Source organism: Erythrolamprus reginae, chromosome 3 (genome assembly GCF_031021105.1).
Source record: "Erythrolamprus reginae isolate rEryReg1 chromosome 3, rEryReg1.hap1, whole genome shotgun sequence".
NCBI lineage: Eukaryota > Metazoa > Chordata > Lepidosauria > Squamata > Dipsadidae > Erythrolamprus > Erythrolamprus reginae.
In genome coordinates, this window is record NC_091952.1 from 258,727,082 (window position 1) to 258,754,338 (window position 27,257).

Genomic DNA, 27,257 nt, shown 5'->3' on the forward strand with positions numbered 1-27,257 from the left:
TCAACATGGACAAAACTCCTGATCTTGTTTTGTACGAATCATTCTTAAATATTGTTTTGTTTTGGGTTTGAATTTTATGCGAGTGGCTGTTCCTTTGTTCCAATCCGAGTAGGCCCAAGCAGAACAGATTCCCCCACCTTGGGGGTCCCAGGAGCAGCTCAGGGGAGGGGCCCAGAAAGGATACACCAGGTACATGCAGGCTGTCATGGCTCTCTGGCGGATGGCCGTCCGCAGCGCATCGGGGGGCTCGGCTTTGATGAAGTCCTGCAGGGGAGGGGGAGTGAGGACCCCCCCCAGCAGCAGCCCTTCCCCCATCCCAAAGGAAGACTCTGGCTGGGAGGGGCCTGGTGGGGGGCATTGGTGGGAGGAATGAGTCTGCCAGGCTGGCATTTGGGGGCGTCCCTGCCCACCCTGGGCCCAGCGCTTGGCATCCTGCCAGGCTTCCAGCTGCTCCTCACCAGCATCTGGGCGACCACCTCGGCCTTGCGGGAGAAGCTGAAGTCCCCCGACTGGGCACTGTGGCAGACGGCCTGACAGATGAGGCAAACGCTGCGGATGAGGCAGAGCTTGAGGGTGGCGTCCTGGGCACGGAGGAGGGAGAGGAGGGAGAGGAAGAGGAGGAGGAGGAGGCCTTGAGGGGCTGGAAGAGGCATGAAGCAGGGGAGACCACCCACCCCTCCATCCATCCACCAGCACAGAAGTCCAAGGTCTCAGTGGCCCTTTGCCTGTGCTGGGACTTGAACCCACTTCCGTCACTAAGGCGTCACGGGTCGTTGAACCCCAAGAACGGCTCTCCTAGGAGGCAGCCCACCACGTGGCCCTCCATCCAAAGGCCGGAAGAACCCCCCCCCCCCCCGTTTCCCTGTGAGACGGACTCGGTTCTGCCAGTCCAAAGAGTTCCCAGAGCCCACAGGTGGTGGGGGAGGAGAGCCCCCCCCCACAGAGTTAGTGAGACACTGGGAGGAAGAGGTTAGTCAGAGCAGCAGGGCCCCTCCCCACAAACAAACCCTCCTGGAGTCAGCCCAGCCCCCACCTTTCAGCACTTCCTGCCCCAGACCTCCCCTGGGGAGGGGGCCCCTTGCTTGGACACCCCCCCTCCCCCTGGCTTCCCCTCTTGCTTGGCATCTCCTGATTGGACTGATTATGTTGGAAAGGACCTTGCATGGACTGACAGGCATTGGCCCCTCCCCTCCCTCCCTTCCCTGCCTGAGCCCCAGAGGCCCCCCCTGGGCCACCCACATCAGGATGGCCAGGACACCCAAGCTCTGGGTCAAGCGGGGGGGGGTGCTCTCCCCACTGCCCCCTTCAGCCCTTTTCTGAAATGATAGGAGGCCACAGTGATGGCGAAACCTTTTTGGTTCCTGTGCCCAAAGGGTGTGTGCTATCCTGCGTCCACACCCCTCCCCTCCCACATGCATTCACACACACACACACACACGTGCTGCCCCCGCACATATGCACAATACACACACACACACACCATCACCGCACATGTGCAAAAGCCTCACTGAAGCCTGGGGGGGCATGGAAAAAACAGCCAAATAGGCAAATTGGAAATCCAGAACAATATATTTCTGGTTTGCCCGTTGTGCTGTTTTTTGCCCTCTGGACACTTGAGAGAAGCCCCCCTGGACCCTCCGGAGGGCAAAAAACAGCACAACAGGCAAAACGGAAGTGTGTTTTCTGAAGACCTGGCTTTTTTTTTGCCCTCCGGAGGGTCCAGGGGGGCTTCTCTCAAGCGTCCAGAGGGCAAAACAGCCCTTCCGGGAGGCTGAAAACCAGCCGCCCAGCACATGCTGGAGCTGACACAGGGCAAGGTGTCACCTGCCTCACAATGCGGCTCCATGTGCCACCTGTAGCAGAGGTGCCAGAGGTTCTCCACCCCCGGAGCCCCTCCCAACTCTGACCGTCTGCCAGCAAGAGAGCCCCTGCCAAGCTCACGGAACCCCCCCCCCCCATTTTCCTCCTCACGCCCAGAGCCGAGCTCTCCAGATCTCCCTCCAGGTTTCCAAGGGCAGCCCCCACCCGGGGGAGGGTCTGAAGCCCCCAAGCAGCTGCTGCCTGACCCCACCTGGCCCAGAGGGCTCTGCTGGCAGAGGGCCCACGGTGAGCCAGGGGGCGTCAGGGTAAACCCCCCCCCGAGCCCCACAGCGTTTCTCCCCCTGTCTCCCCACAGCTCTCAAGAGAAGCAGCAGAGGCCGAGGGACAGAGAGAGCGAGAGAGAGAGAGAGAGAGAGGGGCGAGCTGTACCTTGGTCTCTACCTTTATGCCCAGAACCTGACAAAACAAAGGAGATGGACGTTAACGACTCTGGGGGCCCAATAGCCACAGTCCTTGGACTTATATGCCACTTCCTAGTGCTTTCATACAGCCCCCTCTAAGCGGTTGACAGACTCAGCCTCTTTTGCCCCCAACCATCTGGGTCCTCACTTGACCCACCTGGGCAGGAGGGAAGGCTGAGTCCACCTGGAGCCGGTGGTGGGATTTGAACTGCTGGACTAAAGCTAGCAGTTGGTTGATGGAGCCTGCAGGGCTGCCCTCTAACCACTGCGCCACCCCAGCTGACCTCAAAGCAGGGCCCGGCTGCTGCCAGGTGTTCCCTCCTGGCAGGATGCGGCCAGGCTCACCTTGGTGTTGAAGTAGAAGAAGACGTTGCGGAGAATGTCGGCGTCCAGGCGGGCCAAGACCAGCTCCCGGGGCGCCTGCTTGGCCACGTAGCCATAGCACAAGATGAGGGTGCTCTTCACCTTCTCCACCTCGTGGTCACTGCGGTCCTGGAGGGAGGGAGGGAGGGAGGGAGGGAGGGGGCAGGAAAGGTCAGAGGCAAAGACGCATGAGCAGAGTGGCCCTTGAGTAGTCAAAGATGGACAGAGGAGCCGTGAAGGTGGCAGATACGCAGCTGAGAGCCCAGAGATCATTCAGATAAACAGATACGTTGTGGATCAATATTATTGACTTTGACAAATAGCCCAGTCAAGAACAATCCCAGTCACACACATTTACATCCGTCAATAATACGTGTACAATATTATAAGCCTTACGTATAATACTATAAACCATCATTTGAACACGCAATTCTACAGCATAGCCACACAGACAAAGTAGAAACAGCGGAGAGTAACGAGTGAGATGTTTATGGCTCCCCCTTGTGGATAACTGCAACACTAACTCTTAAAGCTATACGTAGTTATCCCCTTCTCCCCTTTGGATTATGTTTCCGGCCTTACTGTATGATAGATTAGGTTGAATGTGTATGATTGTATAGTTAGGGATTTTATTATGGATTTTATTATGTTATTAATGTTTTTTAAATTGATTTAACTTTTCTACTGTTGGATTTGTATTGTATTGTATCACTGTTATGTTGTAAGCCGCCCCGAGTCTTCGTAGAGGGGCGGCATACAAATCTAATAAACTATAAACTATAACTAACTATAACTATAGTGTTACAATTCATTTAAACATACATTGATAGCTTGTTTATATATTGCCAAACCCAACCAGTTATGTCCTCAGGGCAAGGGGACACATACCTTGAAGATGCTGAAGAGGCCAGCAGACTTCTTGAAGACATCTGACTTGACAAAGTCCTCCAACTTGGCCAGGACCTCGTCCAGGTGAGTGATGGCACAGAAGCCCAGGCAGGTTGCCAGGCCCTGGGCAGGAGGAAGAAGAGACCGCAGGTCAAGGCAGGAGAGTCCTCCCTTGGCCAAAGCCTGACCTTCTCCAGGCCTCTGGAACAGAGATCTCCAATCTCAGGAACCTTTAAGACTTGTGGACTTCAACAACCAGAGTTCATCACCTGGTCAAGGTCGGTTGAGGAATTCTGGGTCCTCAAATCCTGGATTGGCCAAGGCTGGAGCTCCTGTCCAGACCAGCTACCCAGACGGGGCTCTGGCTCCTTGGCTGCCCCTCCCTCTGCCCCATCTGTGGGGTGATGAGCGGCCAGGGGAGATGCAGCAGCTGCCCTTCCCCCCACCGGCTCTGGGGCCCACCTCTCGCTCCTCCTCCTCCTGGTATCGGGCCGTCTCAAGCAGCTCCTGCAGCTGTTTCCGCACCAGGTCCTTGTTGGCACAAGCAGCCAGGGTCACCCCGATGGCCTTGTAGAGGAAGTTCTGCATGGGGGGGGGGAAGGCATCTCAGGGGGGACACTTGGGCACACCCCAGAATTCAGGCTGCAAGAGGCTCCTTCGACTCGCCCTGGCCCTTCCTGCCCAACCCAGCCTGCCCACTTGGGAATCTGGGCCAGCAAGCAGGAGGGGTCACCCCTGTTAAGTGCTAAGGAGTGAGCAGAGTGACCCTTGAGTTACCCGGGATACACAGAGGAAAACGTGGAGGGGGCGGATACCCAGCTGAGAGCCCAGAGATACAAGGAGTGATTCAGACAACCAGATACACTAAGTGTACAAATGTTATTGACTTTGGCAAATAGCTTTGTCAAGAACAATCCTAGTCATACACAATTACATCAGTCAGTGCTCTCAATACGTACACAATATTATAAGCCTTACTTACAAAATACATTAAACCCCCATGTGAACACACAGTTCTACAGCACAGTCGCACAGACAAACTAGCAGAGAGTAATGAGAGAGAGAGCGAGAGAGGCCTCTGGCTCCCTCTTGTGGCTGACTGCAACAACACTTAAAGCTATAGTGTTATAATCCATTTAAACATACATTGATCATTTATATATTGCCAAACCAAACCAGTGATGTACATAGTACTAACAACCCCCGCCTCCCCAGAAATCCCCACAGCTGACCTTCTCTGCAGACAGACCATTGTAGCCACTCAGCTGCCTGCACATTTCCAAGACCAGCTGGGCCGTCCAGGGCATGTCCGAAATGGCATCCAGGGTCTTCTGGAGGAACTGCGGGGAGAGGTGGGCATCTCAGGGTGGCATCTGCCCAAAGGGCCTGGCATCCTGGCCCTGTGCTTGACCAGGCAGGGCAGGCGGAGTGGTCTGCCATGCAGCGGCCAGAGGCATCATCAACCCAAAGGGTCTCCCGTCTCAAAGAGGGTGAACAAGAACCATGGCAGGAGGCCCCCAGCAGCAGCTTCCTTGGCAGCCCCCTTTCCCCGTGTGCCCCTCTGTCTCCGATGCTGCAGCCACAGCCCCCCTTGCCTCAGTTTCTCCAGGTCACTAAGTGGAGCAGGAGAGCAGCTGGATATAAATCTACTGGATGAACGATGATTACAGCAGTGGCAGGACAGCCCTTGGAGATGCCCAGTCCGAGGAGGGGCTGGAGGGGGGTAATGTCGTGCCCACCCACCCACTCCCTTTGGCTCCCTGGGCCAGGCCTCCGCCCCCTGCTCTTCCCTGGTGGGGGGGGCTGGGGGGGCTCACCTCAAGCAGCTGATCCTGCCAGTCCTTCAGAGACAGGGAAGCCGCTGTGTGGGCTGGAAAAGCAGAAGGGTGGTGGGAGACGAGGGGAAGGGCCCCCAGACCCAGAACCCCACACCCACCCACTGACCTCAGCCCTCCCCCACCCTAAGGAAGGAGGAGGAGAGACCCGGAGGGGCCTTAATCAGCATTCAGTGAGAAGGAAGCTGGGGGGGGGACCCTGGCTTGCTCCACTCCGGGTGGGTGGGGGTCTCCTCCCGCCTTACCTTCCAGGTGCTGCAGCAGAGCAGGGAGCCTGGTGTTCCAGGGGGCTTCGGCCTCTGGGTGAATGCTCAGGCGCAGGACTAGCAGCAGGCGCAGGGCCAAAGCCCCCCGGCCCCCCCCCATGTACGGCTGGGAAGACACGATCTGCAGGGGGGGGAGCAGGGGGGGGAGAGGAGGGGCTGCGTCTTGTGGAAGGAGATGTCATTGCAGCCCCCTCCCCAGCAGAAGGCAAAGGGGCCCCTCCCAAAGTCAGAAACACCTCCCGTCCCACTCCACTCTTGCTCCCCCCCCAAGTGGAGGGCTGCTCCCCACCTCCACCCCCCCCCTTCCGCTCACCAGCAGCCGGGACATCAAAGCGTGAGGGGTTGGCAGGCTTCCTGCAAGCAAAGCACAATTTTTCAGAACCACTTTTTTGGGCAGGGGGGTCTCTATCCTCCGCCCCCCCCCAGTGAATCATATCAAAGATGTTGCCCCCCCCATCTGGGAAGTGACTTTGGGTTGCCCCAGCCCATGTGGGGATGGCCAGGAGTGATGGGAAGCCCCCCACCCTCTGGGGTCTGCAGAAGGGGAAGAGAGCCGGAAAGGCCTAGGGAGTTGGGGGGGGGGGCACAGGAAACAATAGCCCCCAGAAAGGGCCCACAAGCTCCACTTGAGGCCAGAGACCCCTGAGGGCAGGTTCCTCCCCTTACTTTAGCCAGGGACCCTCCCTCCCCCGAGCGCCCCCCACTTGCCAATACGCACCCCCTGGGTCGTAGAGGAGCTGCTGGTCAGAGTCCCCCTGCTCCTGCTTCTGGGCGGCCAGGGCCAGGAGGCTCTTGCAGAGGGGGCCCAAGGCCTTGGTCAGGGCCACAGGGGTCACAAAGCCCAGCAGGGATGGCCAGAGCACCTGCAGAGAGAGGGCAGGGAGGCAAGGCTGGCCTAAGCAGTAGCAGGGTCTTCTCTGCAGGAACCTGCCCCCCTCCCGGGAAGTCCCCCCGCTCCACTCCTGTGAGCTGCTGCCACCCACCAGAGAAGCCGGGGTCAAGGTTCCAGGTAGCATCCGAATTTAAATCAGAGTCCAAGTCAAAGCTCCAGTGTATTTCCGGAGACTTCCTGGCACCCACCCTGGGAAACCTGAATCTGAGTCTCCCACCCAAGGCACACCTGGGGATGGAGCTTAAAGGAAAATCTGAGTCTCCCACCCAAGGCACACCTGGGGATGGAGCTTAAAGGAAAATCTGAGTCTCCCACCCAAGGCACACCTGGGGATGGAGCTTAAAGGAAAATCTGAGTCTCCCACCCAAGGCACACCTGGGGATGGAGCTTAAAGGAAAATCTGAGTCTCCCACCCAAGGCACACCTGGGGATGGAGCTTAAAGGAAAATCTGAGTCTCCCACCCAAGGCACACCTGGGGATGGAGCTTAAAGGAAAATCTGAGTCTCCCACCCAGTTGAAAGTGCACATCCCTTGTCCCCCCACCCACAAACTTTGCACAGGTGGGTGGGCATAGGATGGCCTTGAACCCCTCAAGATAATGCTTTGTGGCTGCCTCTGCTCCCTCCTGAAAATCCCCCCTCTCAATTTCCCACAAACGTCCGGCCTTCTCTAGATAGTGTGGGAAGCCATTGATTCATCCCCAACTTCTGACAGCCTGGCAAGACCAGAAGGAAGCTGCAGCCCCCACCAGGAGACTTGGCTCCGGAAGCTTCACTACAAGTCCCAGCATCCCCAGCAGCCTCGCCCCCTTTTCTTCCGGGTACTCACGTCCATCATCCTGTCCACGGTGCTGCTGAGCAGGAAGAGGGTGCTGGCGCTGATGCTCCTCACTTGGCTGTCCGTCACATCCTCCTGCTCCAGGGGGGACTGTGGGGCGGCCTGGTGGGGGGAAGGGAGGGAGAGAAAGTGGGCGGAGCTCCTAAATAAGCCCCCCCACCCTGCAAGGAAGGAAGGGAGAAGTGCTGCTGCCCGGTTCCGACCCAGCCTGGCTTCACCTGCCTCCTCCTCTCCCCCCTTTCCATTCACCCCAGAGCACGGGAGTTCCTGGTGGGTGGGGGAATTCCAGGCCCAGGGGGGAGGGGGGGCTTCCTGCTCTGCCCAATCGCAGCCCACGCAGGAGGGCAGGTGCTTGGCCCAAGGCTCCTCCAAGGCCAGAGTCCCTAAGGAGTTGGGGGGGGGGGCTTATAAATTAAGTTAAATTAAAATTAAAAATTAAATTAAATTACATTTTAAAATTAATTTAAATTAGATTAAATTAAGTTAAATTAAATTAAATTTAATTTAAAAAATTAAAAATAATTAAAAATTAAAAATTAAATTAATAGACCCCGCAGGTGTTAGGTAAGCAACCAGGGGCCCCTCCTGCCCATCCACAGCCCCCTCCCCCAAGGCTGCTGGAGGTCTCTCCTCGGACAGGCTGGCCTTGGCAGGGGCAGCCTCCCACGTCTGGTCCAGCGGTCCCTCAAGCCATTCCAGGCGCTCACCTGTTCGGCGGGAAGGGCGCACTGGCGGACCAGGAACTCAATCAGGGCTTCTCCGCCCGCCTGCTCCAGGTAGCCGTGGTGAGCCATGGCACTGACCATCTGCACCATGGCCCGTTTCACCTGTTGGGAAGCAAGGAGGGGGCGGGCCATCACCCAGGGGCGCCTGTGCGGCTTTGGCACCCGAGAGGGACTCTAGGCCGGGAGGGCAGCTGCCAGGAGGTGGGCACCCTTGGGGAAGCTCAAGCAAGCGGGCACCATGCAGGGGCTGCCCTCCAGAGGGGCTTCCAGAGGGCCCCCCTCCCGGAACAGGTGAGGCGCTCAGCAATCCTCCCCAGAGGCTGGGCAGGCAGCCATCCCACCGGGAGGGGGCAGGGAAGCAGCCGGACTGCCAGGAGGGGACAGAGGTAGCTGGGGTTCCTCCAAGTCCCCTCTCCCCCTCTCTGTTCTCCCCTCTCCCACAGCACAGCCCACCCTCCAAAATAACTGCCGAATGGGACCCCTGGCCCTCCCTTCACCTGGAGAGGGGTCAAGGCCACTTGGGGAGGGCCAGGTGGGCAGGAAGGGAGGGAGGCTGATTGGGGGCGAGGGGCCTGGCCTTCGACTCACCTTATTGCTGTGGTCCTGCAGGGGCAGCTTCATGGAGGAGAGCAGGAAGGGCTTCTTCATCTCCATCTGAGAGGCTGGGCAGGAGCAGAGCAGAGGCTCAAGGTGAAGCTGCCTCCTGCCACCCACCCACCCACCCTCCCCGATGGCCCCTTGGCCCTTCCAGACCCACATGTATTGAAACACTATTGCTTTAAGAGTTAGTGTTACGGATGGCCAGCAGAGGGAGCCAGAAGCATGATTCTCTCTCGGCTATTTCTGTGGCTGCTGTAGTAAGAACTGTGTGTTCAAATGCTGGTTTATATATTTGTAGGTTGAACAAGTAACACTTACAGTTTTGTATATGTATCGATTGATGTAACTGTGTATGACTAGGACTGTTATTGGCTGAGATATTTGCCAAAGTAAATAATACTTTATACACTTTAATTTATGATTATTACTCATATCTCTAAGCTGTCAGCTGGATATATGATGGACCTCCACCTTTCCTCTGTGTACATGTATCTTTGATCATTCAGAGATTACTCTGCACCCTCCTTAACGGGCAGCGACATTTGGGGCAGGCGGGGGCTGGCCTTGCAGGCTTGACACTCCCAGAAGCAGCACCTCCCTTGTCCAGGCTTTCTCCCCCCCCCCCCATGCAGGGCCCCAGCTGCAACCGAGGCCCAGCCAGCTTCCCCTCCCTCCCCTGCCCTTCCCCCCCTTACGGGCGCTATTGATGATCTGTCGCAGGACCGTCAGTGTCCCCACCCTCGTCTTCTCGTTGCTGGACTCCAGCTTTGGAAGCAGAAACCCCAGCAAGCGGTCGGGGAAGGAAGCGGCTGCAGGAGAGAGGAGAGGGTCAGCTGGGCTGCCAGGCTGCGGACCCCCGCCCCTCCCCTCACCGGGAGGCCCCACTCACCCAAGACGGTGAAGCAGCGGAGGACCTCGTTGTGGTTCTTCTGGGAGATGGGCTGGGAGGAATCCAGGGGGGCGCAGAGCTGCTCGGGGGGGGGGGGAAAGAGCAGTGGCTTCACAGGGGGAAGGACCCTCCGGCCAGGGGCCCCCACTGAGAAGCTCCTGGCCGTCGGGAACTCTCCCCCCGGCACCACCCACAGAATGGTGCCCATGGCCACAGGTGTGTGTGTGTGTCTTGAGCCCACGCTTGGTGCCATCTCAGCCCCATAGGTGGGGAGGGGCAAGCAGAGCCGCCTCCTCTGGCCAAGCGCCCCCCCCCCCACTTTACCTGGAGGTGGAGGGTCCCCAGGAGGACGTCCAGCTGCGTGTCCAGAGTCCGGCTGCCAATATTGACTGAGGCTTCCAGGATCTGGCAGAGGCTCTGTTGAAGGGACCCCGTGAGGACAGTCACACACACCCCCCCTCTGGAGACAGCAGCCCACCTGAGGCCCCACCCACCTGCAGCACACCTCACCTGCTGCCTTGGCGACAGCCCCCAGCCCCCCCTCCCTCAAAGCTCCAGTCTTTCCCCTTCCAGGAGTGACAGCCCTCAGAACGTGACAGATTTCAAGGTTTGGAATGGAATGGAATAGGGAATAGTGTACGTAAAGGAAGATATACATTAAACTAGACTAGACTAGACCAGAATAGAATAGATGGAATGGAATGGAATGGGACAGGACAGGACAGGACAGAACAGAACAGAATTGCAAAGCCATTGCAAAGTAGCATTAACACTTCACGTGATCTTGTGAAGGCCACACGGGAGATGGGTCATCCAAGGGCCGAGGATCCCCCCTCCCCCTGCAGCTCAGACCCTCCACTCGGCCCAGGAATCGCCCTGCCCGTCGGCCGGCCTACCTTGGATACGTAGTAGGCGTCTGCCGGCTTCCGGTAGAGGGCCAGAATGCCAGGGATCAACCGGGGCAGCTGCTCCTCCAGCTTCTCGCTGGGCATCAGGTGACTCATGGGCCCCAGGGCCTCCACAGCCGCCAGCCTCACCTGCGTGGCCAGGTGGGAAGGTCACACCCAGGGGGTCCTCTCCAGGAGTCGCCCCTGGGCCATCTGCAGCCCCGAACTCCAGCCCAAGCCCACCCCTCGGACAGCCTTCCTCCTCCTCCTCCTCCTCCTTCCGCACCTTGGTCTCCCGGCTGGGCAGCCAGCAGAGAAAGAGGACTTCGTAGGCGCTGAAGATTTCGCTGGAGAAGGTGTCTCGCCTGACCGTCGGGTCCGGCGCCTTGTCCAGGTTGGCCAGGTACTCCAGGATGCTCTCGCTGAAGTACTGCAGAGCTGTGAGAGGGATGACAGGCCAGGACGGGAGGGTTTAAAAAAATAATAATAATAATAATTTTATTTACGTATATAAACAAATACACAGAAACAGTACAAACATACAAAATTAAAACTCAAAATGAAAAACGGGCAAGTATATAGTAATATTAACTATGTGTTTTCTCTATAGCCTATCTAAAGTAACTTTATAACAATAAATACTAATTAGTACTATTGATAATAATTATAATTAAATCTAATGCTTAAAGAAGAATAAGATATTCATATTAATTAAGTCTACCATTTTTTTTCTGTTTACTTTTTGTCACTTTAATTATGATCAGAATGGTAGGGCTTGAAGGGACCCCTGGAGGTCTTCTAGCCCAACCCCTTTGCTCAAGCAGGAGACCTAGAGCATTTCCGTCAAATGTCTGACCAATCTCTTCTTCAAAACATCCAGTGAAAAAGCACCCTGTTAGTACTATGTACATAAGTAGTTGGGTTTGGCAATACAGTATATAACATAAACCAACAATGTATGCTTACATGTATTGGAACACTATTGCTTTAAGAGCTAGTGTTACGGATGGCCACTAGAGGGAGCCAAAAGCTTGATTCCTTCTCTCAGCTATTCTCTGCTATTTCTGTTTTGTCTTTGTGACTCTGCTGTAGTAAGAACTGTGTATTCAAATGAAGGTTTATCTATTTGTAAGCTGAACACGTAAGACATATAGTATTGCAAATGTATTGACTGATTTAACTATGTATGACTAGGCTTGTTCTTGACTAAGATATTTCCCAAAGTAAATACAATTTTATACACCTAATGTATCTGGATTGTATTATTGAATTATTACTCGTATCTCTGGGTTACCAGCTGGATACCTGCAAAACCTCCACGTTCCCTCTCTGCTCACTCAAGGGCTGCTCTGCTCTCCCTCCTTAACAGAAAGCTCCTCCTGACAACCCAAGGTAGAAAACTCGCCAAGCCCTGCAGGGGTCCCACAAAAGCTCCGCAGACCCCCAAAGAGCCCAAAGGGCAGTGGGCAGAATCAGCCCCACAGCCCCCAAGCCTTGCCAGGTCCTGGCTTCCACCCACAGGGACCTTGACAGAAGATTTCGGGGCTAAAAGCCTCTGCCCCCCACCCCTACCCATCAGGAGACTTCCTGGGAAGTCCACCCCCCACCCACCCAAAAGCCTTCGGTCAGACTGGCAATTTGGGACAAAGGCAGAAACAAAATCGAACTGGTGAAATGGGCTTTCTCAATTGTTTGACCAATAAGCCCAAAGCAAGATCCCAATGCTGAGCCACAACAGGTGAAGCCCACACAGGTGTGGCAGTGTGCAGGCAGCCGTCCCCTGCTCGCTCTGTACCGGAGCTGGGCCCAGGAAGCCCCACCACCAGGACTGACACCCCCCCCCCCCAGGCCCAGCCAGGAGACCCCCGGTGGTCTCACCGTAGCAGAAGACGAACTTCATGTTGTCCTGCTTGGCCATGGGAAGCATCGGCAGCATCGTCCCCAGGATGGAGGTGAGGAAGGGGACCATCCCAAAGACTGTGAGGGAGAGGAAGGCGGAGAGGGTGTATCACTGAATTACGACTCGTATCTCTGGGCTATTAGCTGGATATCTGCTGGATCTCCACATTTCCTCCGTGTACGAGTATCCTTGACTACTCAGAGATTACTCTGCACCCTCCTCCACAGCTGGTGGGCAAGAGCCCGGAGGAGCTGCACCACAAGGTCCAGGGCGCTTTGGACCCTCCGCCAAGGGTCACCCAGGCCGAACTTACCCATGCAAGTGGCAGAGGGCCAGGCTGCGTCTTCGCTTCCCTTCCTTAGTACCGACCCCCCCATCCGCCCCCCCACAGCCCCTCCCCCGCAGCCCCTCCCCACCTATCGGGTCCTCCTCCCCCTGAACAAAGACGAAGGGAAAAGGGGGCCGAACCCACCGTTGGTGACCGAGAGGTCGGCGAAGGTCAGCACAACGAAGCAGTGGGGCAAGACCCCCGGCTGGAACTTGGTCAGCACCTCCTCCATCACCTGGTTGATGAAGCGCCTGCCCACCGCCACCAGGACCCGGCTGGCCGCCTGCTGCCACTCCGGGAGAGTCTCCTAGGGGGAGCCCAAGACCGGCAGCTCAGCCCCCACCTCTCTGCCACTGGGGGAGCCGGCATGGGGACCGAACGGAGCAGCCACACGGGCCAGGATGCCCGAGAGGCCCCTTGGCAGACACCCCCCCTCAGGCCTCCAGGTGGGAAGGCCAAAAGGTCAAGGAGAGAGAGCCTGATCCCCCCAGGCGCCCCCCAGCTTACTTTAGATTTGGTCATCTCACTGGACGCCAAGAAGATGACGATCTTGGCTGTGCTTTTGTCCAGCTGAGCCAGGCTGCCCTTCACCACGGCCTCCATGGCCCTGAGGAGGATGACCCGGTGTGGGTGGGCCAGCTGGGAGGAGGAAGGGAAGGGGCCAGAGGTGAGGCGCAGTGCCCGAGGGGCAGCCTCAACCCGTGCCTCTCTGCAGCTCCATCCCCTGCCCACCAGGAGGACAAACATCCCTTCCAGAATCTCCCTCTGTCCACCCCACCAGCCTCTGGACAAAGACCGCCGTGCTGGACCGACCCACCTTCTCGTGCTGCCGCAGGTACTCCTCACAAGCGTTCAGGACCTCCTCTGCCTCGGCCCCCCCCAAAGCGCAGAGGGCGCTGAAGATCTGCTCCTGGACGAGGGGGTCCTTGTCAGCCGTGGCGTCCATCAGAGTCAAGGCCAGCCCTGGAAGAGAGGCAGAGCGGCTTCACCCTCCTCCCAAGACCCCTCTGGGTCTCCTGCCCAACTGGCATCCACCTCGTTGCTTGCTTGACCCCTATGATGATCATCAAGTGTTGTCCCTCATGATTCTTGACGAACGTATCTTGTATTTTATGTCCACTGAGAGCATCTGCACCAAAGGCAAATCCCTTGCGTGTGCAATCACCCTTGGCCAAGGAAGAAGTCTAGTCTACTCTATTCAACTGGGCCAAACATCACGTGGAGATCCAGAGGTCAACCTGGCCATCCATAGATCTGGACCTGCCAACATGGATGGGCCTCAGATCAGGTTTTATGCCATCGACACCAACCTCTGGGCCCTTCAGAGGCGCTTCCCAAGGGAAACACTCCAACGATCACTAAGATAACCATCATATCAAAAGGGATGTTGAGACCCTAGAAAGAGCGCAGAGAAGAGCGATAAAGAGGATCAGGGGATAAATGGAGGCTAAACATACGAAGAACAGTTGCAGGAACTGGGCATGGCTAGTTTAATGGAAAGAAGGACCAGGGGAGACAGGAGAGCAGCCTTCCAGTATCTCAAGGGTTGCCCCAAAGGAGAGGGAGTCAAGCTATTCTCCAAAGCACCCGAGGGCAGGACAAGAAGCAATGGGTGGAAACTAAACAGGGAGAGAAGCAACTTAGAACTAAGGAGGAATTTCCTGAAAGAACAATTAATCAGTGGAACATCTTGCCACCAGAGGTTTTGGGTGTGCTCCATCACTGGGTGTTTTTCAAGAAGAGACTGGACAGTCACCTCCTCCTCCTCCTCCTCCTCCTCCTCCTCCTCCTCCTCCTCATTATTATTATTATTATTATTATTATTATTATTATTATTATTAATGCTAGAGGCTCTCCTCAAGCAGGGGGCTGGACTAGAAGACCTCCAAGGTCCTTCCAGATCCGCTATTCTATGTTCCATGGTGCAGGAAGTCAGTTGAAGCTGTCACTTTAAATGGGGCTCCTGACAAGCCCATTCCAATCAAAAGGCCAAGGACACCAAGGAGGAAGAACAGCTGGCCCTCTGCTGAGCCCACAATACTCGGGCTCTGTGCTTCAGAGGAGGAGGAGGAGGCTGTGGTGACCCACAGACGGGGGCCCCTCAGAGCAGCCAAGGGCATCCTGCGGGGCGTTTTCCCCGGCCCCTCCGGCCTCAGCGGGAAGAACACATCAGCTGCTCCGTCTTTGCAGAGGAGGCCGAAGGACGGAGCAGCAACGGGCAGCTTCCCTCCATGGAGTTGTGGACGTCCGTCACTGGAGGTTTCCACCGGAGACTGGACAAGCCTTTGCCTGGGATGGTCTGAGGCTCCTGCTGGACCAGAAGACCTCCAACATCCCTTCCGGCCAATGATTCTCAAGGGTGGGATTTGTTCCCCCTTGAAACATCTCAAACAATGCAAAAGACCCTCAAGGAATCTAGGAAGGGGAATTTTCCACCACCTCCAGGGGAAGGACTGCGAAAGCCATCAAGTAGGGCAGGCGGGCAGAAGATGAGCAGATGACCACAAACACTGACTTACTGTCAGAAGACACAATGATTTTACAAAACAAGGACGGACTCAACCGTAGTTCACACTGGGAAAGCAGGAGCATCCAAGACCAAATTCGGCTAGACAGTGTCGGTTGGCGGGACCACGTAGGAGGGCCTTCTCTGTGGCAGCCCCGGCTCTCTGGAACCAGCTGCCCCCACCCGTCTGGCCCTCCGGAAAGCCGTGAAAACCTGGCTCTGCCAGCAAGCCTGGGGCTCTTGAGCAGGATGGTACCATGTAGATCCAGACAGAAAGCTATGAACGACTTTTATTTATTTTTTCTATGGGCTTTTAACTGTTGGGAGCTGGGCGGCCTATCAGTTAGATGAATAGATGAATTAATTAATTGAAAAACACTGGGGGATTTCTGGAGGCCAGACAGGTAGAGATCCCTCCCATGGAGACCCCACCCGGAGGAGGAAAGGGCAAGAAACGCTCAGAAGGGAAGAGAAAGGCCAGAATTCGTCTCCTCCAGAAAAGCTGCAGGTCGTCCCAGGTCTGAAGCGTCTTGGATGAGAAGAAAGACCTTCGAAGGGGAAACCCCGAGAGCGTCTGGTGGCAGCCTCCCTCCAGGAAAACCACGGCTGGGACTTTCCCAACAGCCAAGACGCTCAGATAAGCAGCCATTCACACCAGGGAAACAACCAGGCAGAAGGCAATACAAACCAGGAGCTGCCCAGGAGAAGACCACAACTCGGCCAACACTCGACCAACTGTAGCCACCCTGAAGTCGCAAGGAGGGGGGGGGGCGTATAAATCTATTGAAATAAATACAAATAAATAAACCTGGGCAGGGCAAGGGGCTCTATAGCCAGGGAGCAAATTCCACTTCTAGCACTACTTATTTGCACAACACTCGGAGGAAAGTCAAGATAGCTCCTTGGTCTTTGCTTGGGATCGGTCCCAGGCAGAATGTCCCCCCAGTTCTAGGCAGCTCTTGGGAAAGAGGCCGGTAATCAGCCTAGAGTGGAAAAAGAAAGAAGGGAGCAGCCCTTGGAGATCTGTCTGGAGGATCTGTGTATTCTGGAGACACAAAGATCGCTAGGAGACAGTTGTGGTTGACCATCAGGAGTGCTGCCCTATAGAAAAAGTGAAGGAATTGCCCGTCCAGGAGTCCAGGGAGGAAGCAGAGTTTTATATTTCAATTGGACATCGGCCGTAAGAAGTGGAAAGGCAACTGGGCCAGATGTTACTACTACTACTAATAATAGTAATAGTAATAATAATAATAATAATAATAATAATATCTAAACGTCGAGCTGCAACGACTCTGGCATAAGCCTGTGAAAGTGGTCCCAGTGGTACTTGGCACACTGGACGCAGGGCCAAAGGATCTCAGCGGACATTTGAAAACCATCGGAATTGACCAAATCTCATAGAAACATAGAAACATAGAAGACTGACGGCAGAAAAAGACCCCATGGTCCATCTAGTCTGCCCTTTTACTATTTCCTGTATTTTATCTTACAATGGATATATGTTTATCCCAGGCATGTTTAAATTCGGTTACTGTGGATTTACCAACCACGTCTGCTGGAAGTTGGTTCCAAGGATCTACTACTCTTTCAGTAAAATAATACTTTCTCATGTTGCCTTTGATCTTTCCCCCAACTAACTTCAGATTGTGTCCCCTTGTTCTTGTGTTCACTTTCCTGTTAAAAACACTTCCCTCCTGAACCCTATTTAACCCTTTAACATATTTAAATGTTTCGATCATGTCCCCCCTTTTCCTTCTGTCTTCCAGACTATACAGATTGAGTTCATTAAGTCTTTCCTGATACGTTTTATACTTCAGACCTTCCACCATTCTTGTAGCCCGTCTTTGGACCCGTTCAATTTTGTCAATATCTTTTTGTAGGTGAGGTCTCCAGAACTGAACACAGTACTCCAAATGTGGTCTCACCAGCGCTCTATATAAGGGGATCACAATCTCCCTCTTCCTGCTTGTTATACCTCTAGCTATGCAGCCAAGCATCCTACTTGCCTTTCCTACTGCCCGACCACACTGCTCACCCATTTTGAGACTGTCAGAAATCACTACCCCTAAATCCTTCTCTTCTGAAGTTTTTGCTAACACAGAACTGCCAATGCAATACTCAGATTTAGGATTCCTTTTCCCCAAGTGCATTATTTTACATTTGGAAACATTAAACTGCAGTTTCCATTGCTTTGACCATTTATCTAGTAACGCTAAATCATTTACCATATTACAGACCCCTCCAGGAATATCAACCCTATTGCACACTTTAGAGTCATCGGCAAATAGGCAAACCTTCCCTACCAAACCTTCCCCTATGTCACTCACAAACATATTAAAAAGAATAGGACCCAGAACAGACCCTTGTGACACACCGCTTGTAACCTGTCTCTGCTCAGAATACTCGCCATTAACAATAACTCTCTGATGTCTATGCTTCAGCCAGCTTGAAATCCACTGAACTATCCAGGGATTAAGTCCAATCTTCACTAATTTATCTATCAGCTCTTTATGTGGAACCGTATCAAAGGCTTTGCTGAAGTCCAGATAGGCAATATCCACGGCACCACCTTGATCCAACACCTTTGTGACATAGTCAAAGAACTCAATGAGATTAGTCTGACACGATTTGCCTTCAGTAAAGCCATGCTGATTTGGGTCCAATAAGTTATTGTTTTTTAGATGCTGATTTATCCTCTTTTTGAGTAGAGTCTCCATCATTTTAACTACAACTGATGTCAAGCTAACTGGCCTGTAGTTTCCAGCTTCTTCTCTACTGCCCTTCTTGTGGATAGGCACAACACTGGCCATTCTCCAATCCTCAGGAACATCTCCTGTTAACAGGGATTGGTTAAACAAATCAGTCAGGGGGGTAGCAATGACAGATCTGAGTTCTTTAAGAACTCTGGGATGGATGCCATCTGGACCCATTGCCTTATTTATCTTTAATCTTTCAAGTTCTTCTAAGACATCGGCTTCTAAGATCACTGGAGCTGAATCCGTACAGCTGGAAGCAATGCTATATCCCTCTATAGTTTTATTTTGTAAGGTGTCCTTTGAGAAAACTGAACAGAAGTAGCTATTGAAATGGTCAGCGATCTCCTTATTCCCATTAATGCATGTATTATTCCCGGTACTAAGCTTTGTGATGCTGCAGTTTTTCTTCTTCCTATCACTAATATATCTGAAGAAGGTTTTATCCCCCTTCTTTACAGATTTTGCTATTTCTTCCTCTTTTGAGGCTTTAGCAGCATATATTATCTGTTTCGCCTCCTTCTGTCTCATTTTATACACCTCTCTATCAGCTATACTTCCAGACTCTTTATACCTCCTATAGGCAGCCTTTTTTTCATTGACTATAGCCCTTACATCATTGCTAAACCATAGCGGTTTCTTCTTCCTTTTACCTTTAGTTACTTGCTTTACATAAAGTCTTGTGGCTTTTAAGATGGCCTTTTTTAATACAGTCCACTGGGTGCTCGCTCCTGCCATTTTATCCCTCCCCTTTAATTCATTATTTAAATATTCCCCCATTGCATTAAAATTTGTTTTTCTGAAATCCAATACTTTGGTTGCAGTATAGGATTGCTCACAATCAGTTTTTACATCAAACCACAAACATAGATGGTCGCTGCAACCTAAATTTTCTCCCACCTTGACCTCTGAAACCCGATTCCCATTTGTAAAAACTAAATCTAGAATATTCTCCCCTCTAGTTGGTGTCTTAACTAGCTGTGCCATAGCTGCTCCTGTAAAGGCCTCTACTATATATTCTTACTTTTGCATGTAAGGGCACTGGGGATATTCCAGTCAACATCAGGCATGTTGAAATCACCCATAACCACAATATCTCCCTTTACTGCCATTAGGGTAATCTCATCCACCATCTTGTTGTCATGTTCCTCAGATTGCCCTGGAGGCCTATAGATCACCCCAATTCTAATGACAGAACCGTCTTTATTTTGCATGCAAATCCAGAGGGTCTCCAGATCTTTACATGTATTTTGAATTAGTATTGTTTTTAGACTTTCTTTAACATAAATGGCTACTCCACCTCCCCTTCTCTCTATTCTATCCTTCTTATACAGTGTATATCCTGGTATGGATATTTCCCATTCATTGGAATCCTTAAACCATGTCTCAGTTATGGCAACCAGATCCAAATTATCTCTAGATATTATGGCCATTAACTCACAGAGCTTGTTGCTCAAGCTTCGAGCATTCGTGCACATTACCTGAAGAACATTATTTTCATTATTAGTTTGCCCCTTATCATCAACAACTACATCTATTTTATTTTCAGCTCCCTTTTCATAAGCTTCCAGAAACTGATGTATCCTCATTGGTCGGGGACAGAAATCCTCCACATCTGGTACATCTCTGTCCCCTTTACCTAGTTTAAATGCCTGTCCAAAAAAGCTCTGAATTCCTCACCGAGCTCCTGGGTACCTCTGTATGATGGATGCAAACCATCCCTCTTAAACAACTCCCTATTAGACCATCTACTGACATCATGACTTACATAACCAAAACCTTCAGCTTTACACCACTGCCTTAACCACACATTAAACTCTCTGATACAACTTGTTTTATCCTCTTGACCACAAACCGGTAACACTCTGAGAAAGTCACTGAATCAGTTATTTTACCCAGCTCCACACTTAGACTTTGAAAATCTCTTTTTACTACATTAACATTTCTCTGGGACAGATCGTTTGTGCCAAGATGCACCACCACATCAACTTTATTACCTTTACTCTCCACCTGTCAATTGCAAAAGGCCCCTTTACTGGGATCGGCAAATATAATTTGACGCTACATCACACAGTCCTAGGTGCTTGGGAAGCGCCCGACTGGGGATGAAATACGAAATCCAGCATAGTGATCTCGTTTGCTGTGTTGTACTGACAATAATAACAATAACAATAACAACAACAACAGCAACAACAGAGTTGGAAGGGACCTTGGAGGTCTTCTAGTCCAACCCCCTGCTTAGGCAGAAAACCCTACACTACTTCAAACAGATGGTTATCCAACATCTGCTTAAAAACTTTCAGTGCTGGAGCATTCAACACTTTTGATGGCAACTTCTGTTCCACTGATTAATTGTTCTGACTGTCAGAACAATTAGTTCTCAGTTGTTTCTCTCCTTGTTTAGTTTCCACCCATTGCTTCTTGTTCTGCCCTCAGGTGTTTGGAGATTAGCTGGACTCCCTCTTCTTTGGGGAAACCCCTGAAATACTGGAAGGCTGCTACCATGTCTCCCCTGGTCCTTCTTTTCATTAAACTAGACATAAACCCAGTCCTTGCAACCGCTCTTCGTGTGTTTCAGCCTCCAGCCCCCTCATCCTCTTTGTTGCTCTTCTCTGCCCTCTTTCTACAGTCTCAACATCCTTTTTACATGGTGGCGACCAAAACTGGATGCAGGATTCCAGGTGTGGCCTCCCCAAGGCCTCATAAAGTGGTGTTAACCCTTCACGTGATCTTGATTCTCTCGCTCTGTTGATGTTTCCCAAGGTACTTTGATTATCCCCTATCGCAGGGGTCTCCCGCCATGGCAACTTTAGCACTTATGGACTTGAACTCCCAAAATTCTACGCTGGGTGAAGGATTCTGGGAGTTGAACTCCACAAGTCCACAGGTCTTAAGAAGGCCAAGTTGGAGGCTCTGATGCCCCTTTTAGTTGCACGAAGGCCGTCTCCCTCTCCGTCCCTTCCCTCCACTCAACCTGGCTGCCTTCCTCCCACTTCTTTCGCCTTCTCTGAATCCTTCCTAGGTAGCGCAGCCCATAATTCTTGAAGAGGGGCTCCGGTCGATGGCGCATACAGTGGGGATGGGGAGCGGCAGGGAACGAGGCTCCGGAGGTCTGAGGGCAGGAAAAGAGCTGAAAAAGTGGACAGTGCCCATTGAAGTGGATCTGGAGGCAGCATAAGCATTCGTAAGCTCCTTAAAACCCACCTCTGTCGTCAGGCATGGGGGAATTGACATGTTCCCTCCCCCTAGGCTTATAAAATTTATGCATGGTACGCTAGTTTGTATGATTGGTTTTAATTTGTGGTGTTTTTTAAATTAACTTAAATATTAGATTTGTTTTACATTGTATTGTTATTGCTGTGAGCCGCCCCGAGTCTGCGGAGAGGGGCGGCATACAAATCTGATTAAACTTAAACTTAAACATAAGTGCCCACGGCTCCTGGGCACATTCTCCGGAGCCCCTGGGCACCACCCTTGGACGGAGGACCCAGCCCTGGGTCCCTCCAGGAAAGGCTGGGGCTGCAGCACCACCAGGACAGTGACCCTTGTGTGTTCTCAAAGATGGAAAGACACAGAAGTCCCAAAAGAAGAAGAGTCCTCGGAGAGGGGCGGCACACAGATCCAATTAAATAAAAATAAATAAAGAAATAAATATGAGGCAATTAGAAAAAATATGGAACGTGCAGAGCTGGACATGACGACGAGGCGGTTGAAAAATCAAGAAGAGTCGGATTATTACAAAACCTGGGCGAGGGTCTCTACTGGGTTGAATAGAAGAAATTCTCCATGAATCCAAGATTACATAAATTTATTATTCTGAAATGTACATAAATAGAGATCTGGAGCAGGTGTTTTCTTACCTCTGAAATGATCTAATTAACCAAAGTTTTCCTTTCCTACTAGGGAGACTTGTGTTTTGAGCGGAGCGACTGCAGCTCCTGTTTTTTGTTTTGTATTTTCTGTACGTGTGTCCTGTTTTGCTTTTGAAAATAATAAAATATTTTTTTTTAAAAAGAACCTTTGTGGCAGAGGGAATGCAGCCGGCAGCAAACGTCCCTCCCCAGGAGTTCAAAGCTCAAAATATAATGAGGGCAACTCGGACCTTCCGCTATTTGCACCCCATGACATTAAGTGTCACAACTCGTGATTCTTGGCCAACTCACCTTTCATGTACACTGAGAGCACACGCACCACAGACGGAGTCCTCCTGTGTCCAATCACCCCTTCTCTTCTATTTTATTTGCCCCCCACAACCCCAGCAGAGTCTGCCCAGGGGCCCAGACGGAGGAATCCGCCACCTCCCTTCCCTTCTCCGGGCTCTCAATTTCTCTGGGTGCTGGGAAAAGGCAAAACGGCCTCAATCTTGGAGGGAAACGGGCAAAAAACACCATGGGGGCATTTTTATTTATTTGTTTGTTTGTTTGTTTGTTTGTTTGTTTATCGGTATTTATTTATTTATTCATTCATTCATTTATTAGATTTGCATGCCGCCCCTCTCCGTAGACTCGGGGCAGCTCACAGCAATAATAAAAACAATGTACAACAAATCTAATATTTAAAAATATCTAAAACCCCTTATTTAAAAAGAAAGACATACGCACAAACATACCATGCATAAACTATATAGGCCTGGGGGAGATGCCTCAATTTCCCCATGCCTGATGGCAGAGGTGGGTTTTAAGAAGTTTACGAAAGGCAAGGAGGGTGGGGGCAATCCTAATCTCCAGGGGGAGTTGGTTCCAGAGGGTCGGGGCCGCCACAGAGAAGGCTCTTCCCCTGGGTCCCACCAGACAACATTGTTTAGTCGACAGGACCCGGAGAAGGCCAACTCTGTGGGACCTAACTGGTCCCTGGGATTCGTGCGGCAGAAGGCGGTCCTGGAGATATTCTGGTCCAATGCCGTGAAGGTTCCACCCCCCAGCACCCAGGAGTTCTCTGCAGGCTCCCCAGACCCTTTTCCCACCCCATTTTTGTGGGAGAAAATGGCCTGTTTTTTGAAAAAAAAATGGGGCTGTTTTTCCCTTCTAATTGCCCCATCTAACATGACTGGAGGAGGAATTCTGGGAGTTGAAGTCCACTAGTCTTAAAGCTGTCAAGTTTGACATTTGTAAAAAGCGTCCATGGTTGTAAAAAGTATTCTGCTGCACTGAGATTTTATTAAATGATATATTACGACACCGTTTGGTTCAGAAGACTTTTCTCCTTGTTTCCCACCTCTAAAAACTACGTGCGTCTTACACTCCGAAAAATATGGTACGTGCTTCACGCAGGGGAAACAGTTTTTGCCAAAAACCTGGTTGTGTGCAACTCTGTAGCAAGGCTGGTTTATTTTCACATCAATTGCACACAACACAGAAGGACTCAATGTTTTTAGAAGAGGGGACAATTTCCTGTAATGGCGAAAGAAACAAGAGAGGAACCTGGTGCGAAACCACAGGAAGATGCTGAACCTGGTTCTGCAGCTGGAGCTGGGAAATAGTGCAGCGGGTCCAGAGAAGAATCCCCTACACAACCACACTCACAATCCTCGGTTGAGAAAGCTTAGAACTACGTCGCCTTCAACGCGGCCGAAGCAGAGCCCATGAAATCATCGGATACAGCGTCCTTCCTGTCAACAACTACTTCAGCTCCAACCACAACAACACACGAGCACACCACAGATACAAATGAAAGGTTAAACCACTCTAAACTCAACCACAGGAAATACAATTTTAGTAACCGAGCAGTTGATGCCTGGAACTCACTCATTCGCTCATTCATTCCCAAGTGTGAGATACACCCACTGAAAGCGAATGGCTTAACATGCCAACACAAGCACAGGGGCAGAGTCTGACTCCGCTCCCGGCAGCCCAGCCGATGCTCGTGTGCTGCCATTATTGCTTGGTGGAGAGGTCCAGAGGGGACCAGGACCAGCTGCCCAGGGCGGGCCGTCTCCCTGCAGGGAGCAATGATGTCCGGAGTCAAAAGCCAACACTCTAGAAAACATCCAGAGATCCTTTGCCAGAAGAGCCCTCCGCCCCTCCACTCGCAACAGAATCCCCTACACAACCAGACTCACAATCCTCGCTTTAGAAAGCTTACAACATGGCCTAAGCAGAGCCCATAAAATCATGTACAACGTCCTTCCTGTCAAGGACTACTTCAGCTTCAACCACAACAACACACGAGCACACACAACAGATACAAACTCAATGTCAACCGCTCCAAACTTGACTGCAGGAAACACGACTTTAGTAGCCGAGTAGTTGATGCCTGGAACTCACCACCTGACTCTGTAGTATCCTCACCTGACCCCCCAAATCTTTACCCTTAGACCCTCCACTGTTGACCTCTCCCGATTGCTCAGAGGTCAGTGAGGGGCGAGCGTAAGTGCACCAGCGTGCCTTCCATCCCCCGTCCTCATGTTTCTCTATTACTGGTATCATGTCTATACTGTAAACATTATAAGTAAATAGGTGGTCAGGTTGAATGTAAAATAGCAAAGACATTTTAGAAACATAAGCTTAATTTTTGCATATTTAGACACCAGACTGTTATCTTTGTATATATACAATGCCAACCCCATTGAAAACAATCCTCTGCTCTGCTGGGGGTCCCAGGTGGAGCCCGGAAGGGCGGGTGGGCTCCAGGGGCCTTTCCCGGGACCCCCAAGGCCCCAGGGCCAAAGCCGGCAAGGGGAAACCCCCTCGACTCCCAAGGAAATGGAGCCCTGGAGGCTTTGCATCTGGTCACTCCATGCAACAGTTAAGCCAGTGCTTCTCTAATAGTGGGGAGGGGGGCCCCGGGGGGGCATGAAGCGATGCCGGGGGTGCGCATTTCCCCAGGAAACATGCTTTTTCCCCCCCGCAGGGAGTAGGGTTTTTTTTTGCACCAAATAGTTGCACACAGCACTGAGCAGGAGATGTGAAGTACAGATAAAAAACCCTTAAGAGACACCGTGGAAGAAGACTGAACAGGGGTGAAAAGAGAGGAGGAGAGAGACGGAGCTCATGAGACAAACGGAAGTCTCCCGGAAGCTCAGAGGAGGAAATAGGACGAGGAAGCGTAGGTAGTGCCTGGTTTCACTGGGACTGCGGTGGGAGACGAGGAAAGACCGGGATGTTGACTGGGTCTAAACATGTTGGCAGCAGTGTTCCCTCTAATTTTTTGGGGGGGTGGGCAGAAAAGTATAGTGTCTGAGCGGCAGTCCCTTCAGGACTGGGCGGCACAGAAATAATAAATAAACGAACAAACAAACAAACAAACAAACAAACAAACAAAAAACCCACCCTGTTTTGCCTCAGAGAATTTCAAAATAAAATACTGTCCTGTGTGTCTATAACAGTGAGCTCATAATAGGGCAACTCTATCAATATCAAAATGCCACTTAAATAGTTGAGCTAGTTTCAAACTAGATTTTGATTTTCTTTCTCTCTTCCTTACTCCCATTCTTTTTCTTTCTCTTGGGCAGGTTTGGAAAACTCTGAGTTGATGATGATTTTTAAGTGAGCCATAGCTCACTGCTCAGCTTAGAGGGAACTATGGTTGGCAGTGGACAGCATGAATCCAAATACATTAAGGCAGAGGACCCCAAACTTGGCAACTTGAAGACTTGAGGACTTCAACTCCCAGAATTCTGGGAGTTGAAGTCCACAAGTCTTCAAGTTGCCAAGTTTGAAGACATCTGCATTAAGACGTCACTTAAACACATGACACCCCAATCACGCTGATAAGGCGCTTGAGTTTTTTCAGAGAAAATGTGCCGAACATTGCAAACAATCATCCCGGCGGAGAGTTGGGGGTGCACGAAATGTTCATGTCTTCCTAAGGGGGGGGGGGTTGCAACAGAAAATAATAGAGAGACACTGGAAGGAACGTGAAGCAAAGAAGATCCCATCATTCCCCATTCTCCGCACAGCGCATGGAGCCGCACATGGAGATTTCCTGGGCAGCCACTGCAGGTAAGCGTGAATTAACCTCCCGCAGATGCTCCCCTAATCCACCAGGCTGTGAAGGGCGGCAGCCCCCCAGCTCTTGCGCCCCTTGTTCGGTGAAGGGAGCAAGTTGGCCAAGGAGCCAGCCAGAGGAGCCCCCTTCTGCACACAGGGGCACACAGAGGGAGCCCCCCCCAGATCCCACTGGGCCTGGTCATCCTGCAGGGGGAGCAAGAGGGTCTTCAAGGCTCGTGCCAGCGATAAAATGCCCCCCTCCGCCAGACTGGAAATTCCTCAATTGGACAACTTACAACTCCCGTCACCTCTGTTCTCACTTAACTATAGTTCAGAAAATCACACACCAAAATGTCCTTCCTGTTAGTGACCACTTCACCTTCCACCGCAACAACACACGAGCACGTAATAGATTTAAACTCAATGTCAACCGCTCCAAACTGGACTGCAAAAAATTCGACCAGCAATCGAGTGATCAACCCCTGGAATCCCCTACCTGACTCTGCGGTTTCTTCCCCAAACCCCAAAACCTTTAACCTTAGACTGTCTACAGTCGACCTCTCCCCCTTTCTAAGAGGTCTGTGAGGGGCTGCAGAAGCCCACCACTATCATCCCTCTTCCTACTGTTTTATTCTCTTCTATCCTTACTTTTTATCACTACTTTTCTAATGTTTCATTTGTACAAATTACCATCCTATAATTGTTTGACAAATATATTAAATAAATAAATAGATAAATAAATAAATATTTTTTTAAAAAGATACTTGTATGTATAAAAGACTGGAAACCTCAGACACAGAAAGAAACAAAGAGGCGATTTCTGGAACTGCCCTCTTTTTTTAAAAAAAGGCTGAATAGGAGACAGAAGGGAGGACACTCTGTGACGTAACCTTCGGGAGGGAGGAAGAGGAAGAGGAAGGCTCGGTTGTTAACGGCTGCAGAGGAGAGTGGAAGTCGCTTCTTTAACTCTTTCTTTTTTGTTCTTTCTCTAATTGCTCTTTGCATTTTTCCTGAGTTCTCTTTACATGCTTTTAACTCTTCTGACCTATTTCTCATTTATTTGACTTATTGGCCAGCCAATCCCGTGGGGCTTTAATGTTTCCTCTTTTGTTTAAATCAAAGACTTTTTGGATATTTCACAGTTAAGCGCATTTTGTGGACTCTTGAAGGGGGGTGCTTTTCACAGCATTCCAGGCTTGTGGTTTGTGGGAGAGCACTCGGGCTGATTAAAGTGCCTGTGTCCAATACTTTTCTTTTGATAAACCGACTCTCTGTTTACTTTACAACAGCCTGTGTGTTTGAATTTACATTTCTGACTTAATTGGGGCTCAGAACCTGAAGCCCGGCATAACCCGGCCTAGAGCAGGAGCAGGCAAA

General features: G+C 51.6%; 1 protein-coding gene across 1 annotated transcript in view; it reads right to left on the bottom strand.

The window, feature by feature from the left end:
• Window positions 1-27,257, bottom strand: part of MROH1 (maestro heat like repeat family member 1) — a 47,945-nt gene that overhangs the window by 20,138 nt on the left and 550 nt on the right. The window contains 23 exon segments of the mRNA XM_070748464.1: window positions 185-264; window positions 459-581; window positions 2,251-2,277; window positions 2,628-2,774; window positions 3,534-3,656; window positions 3,996-4,115; window positions 4,766-4,873; window positions 5,351-5,403; window positions 5,614-5,755; window positions 5,948-5,988; window positions 6,353-6,497; window positions 7,356-7,466; window positions 8,072-8,191; window positions 8,678-8,751; window positions 9,385-9,498; window positions 9,579-9,657; window positions 9,903-9,995; window positions 10,475-10,615; window positions 10,752-10,903; window positions 12,344-12,442; window positions 12,838-13,000; window positions 13,201-13,332; window positions 13,511-13,656. Coding sequence (XP_070604565.1) covers window positions 185-264; window positions 459-581; window positions 2,251-2,277; window positions 2,628-2,774; window positions 3,534-3,656; window positions 3,996-4,115; window positions 4,766-4,873; window positions 5,351-5,403; window positions 5,614-5,755; window positions 5,948-5,988; window positions 6,353-6,497; window positions 7,356-7,466; window positions 8,072-8,191; window positions 8,678-8,751; window positions 9,385-9,498; window positions 9,579-9,657; window positions 9,903-9,995; window positions 10,475-10,615; window positions 10,752-10,903; window positions 12,344-12,442; window positions 12,838-13,000; window positions 13,201-13,332; window positions 13,511-13,656 — 2,533 coding nt within the window.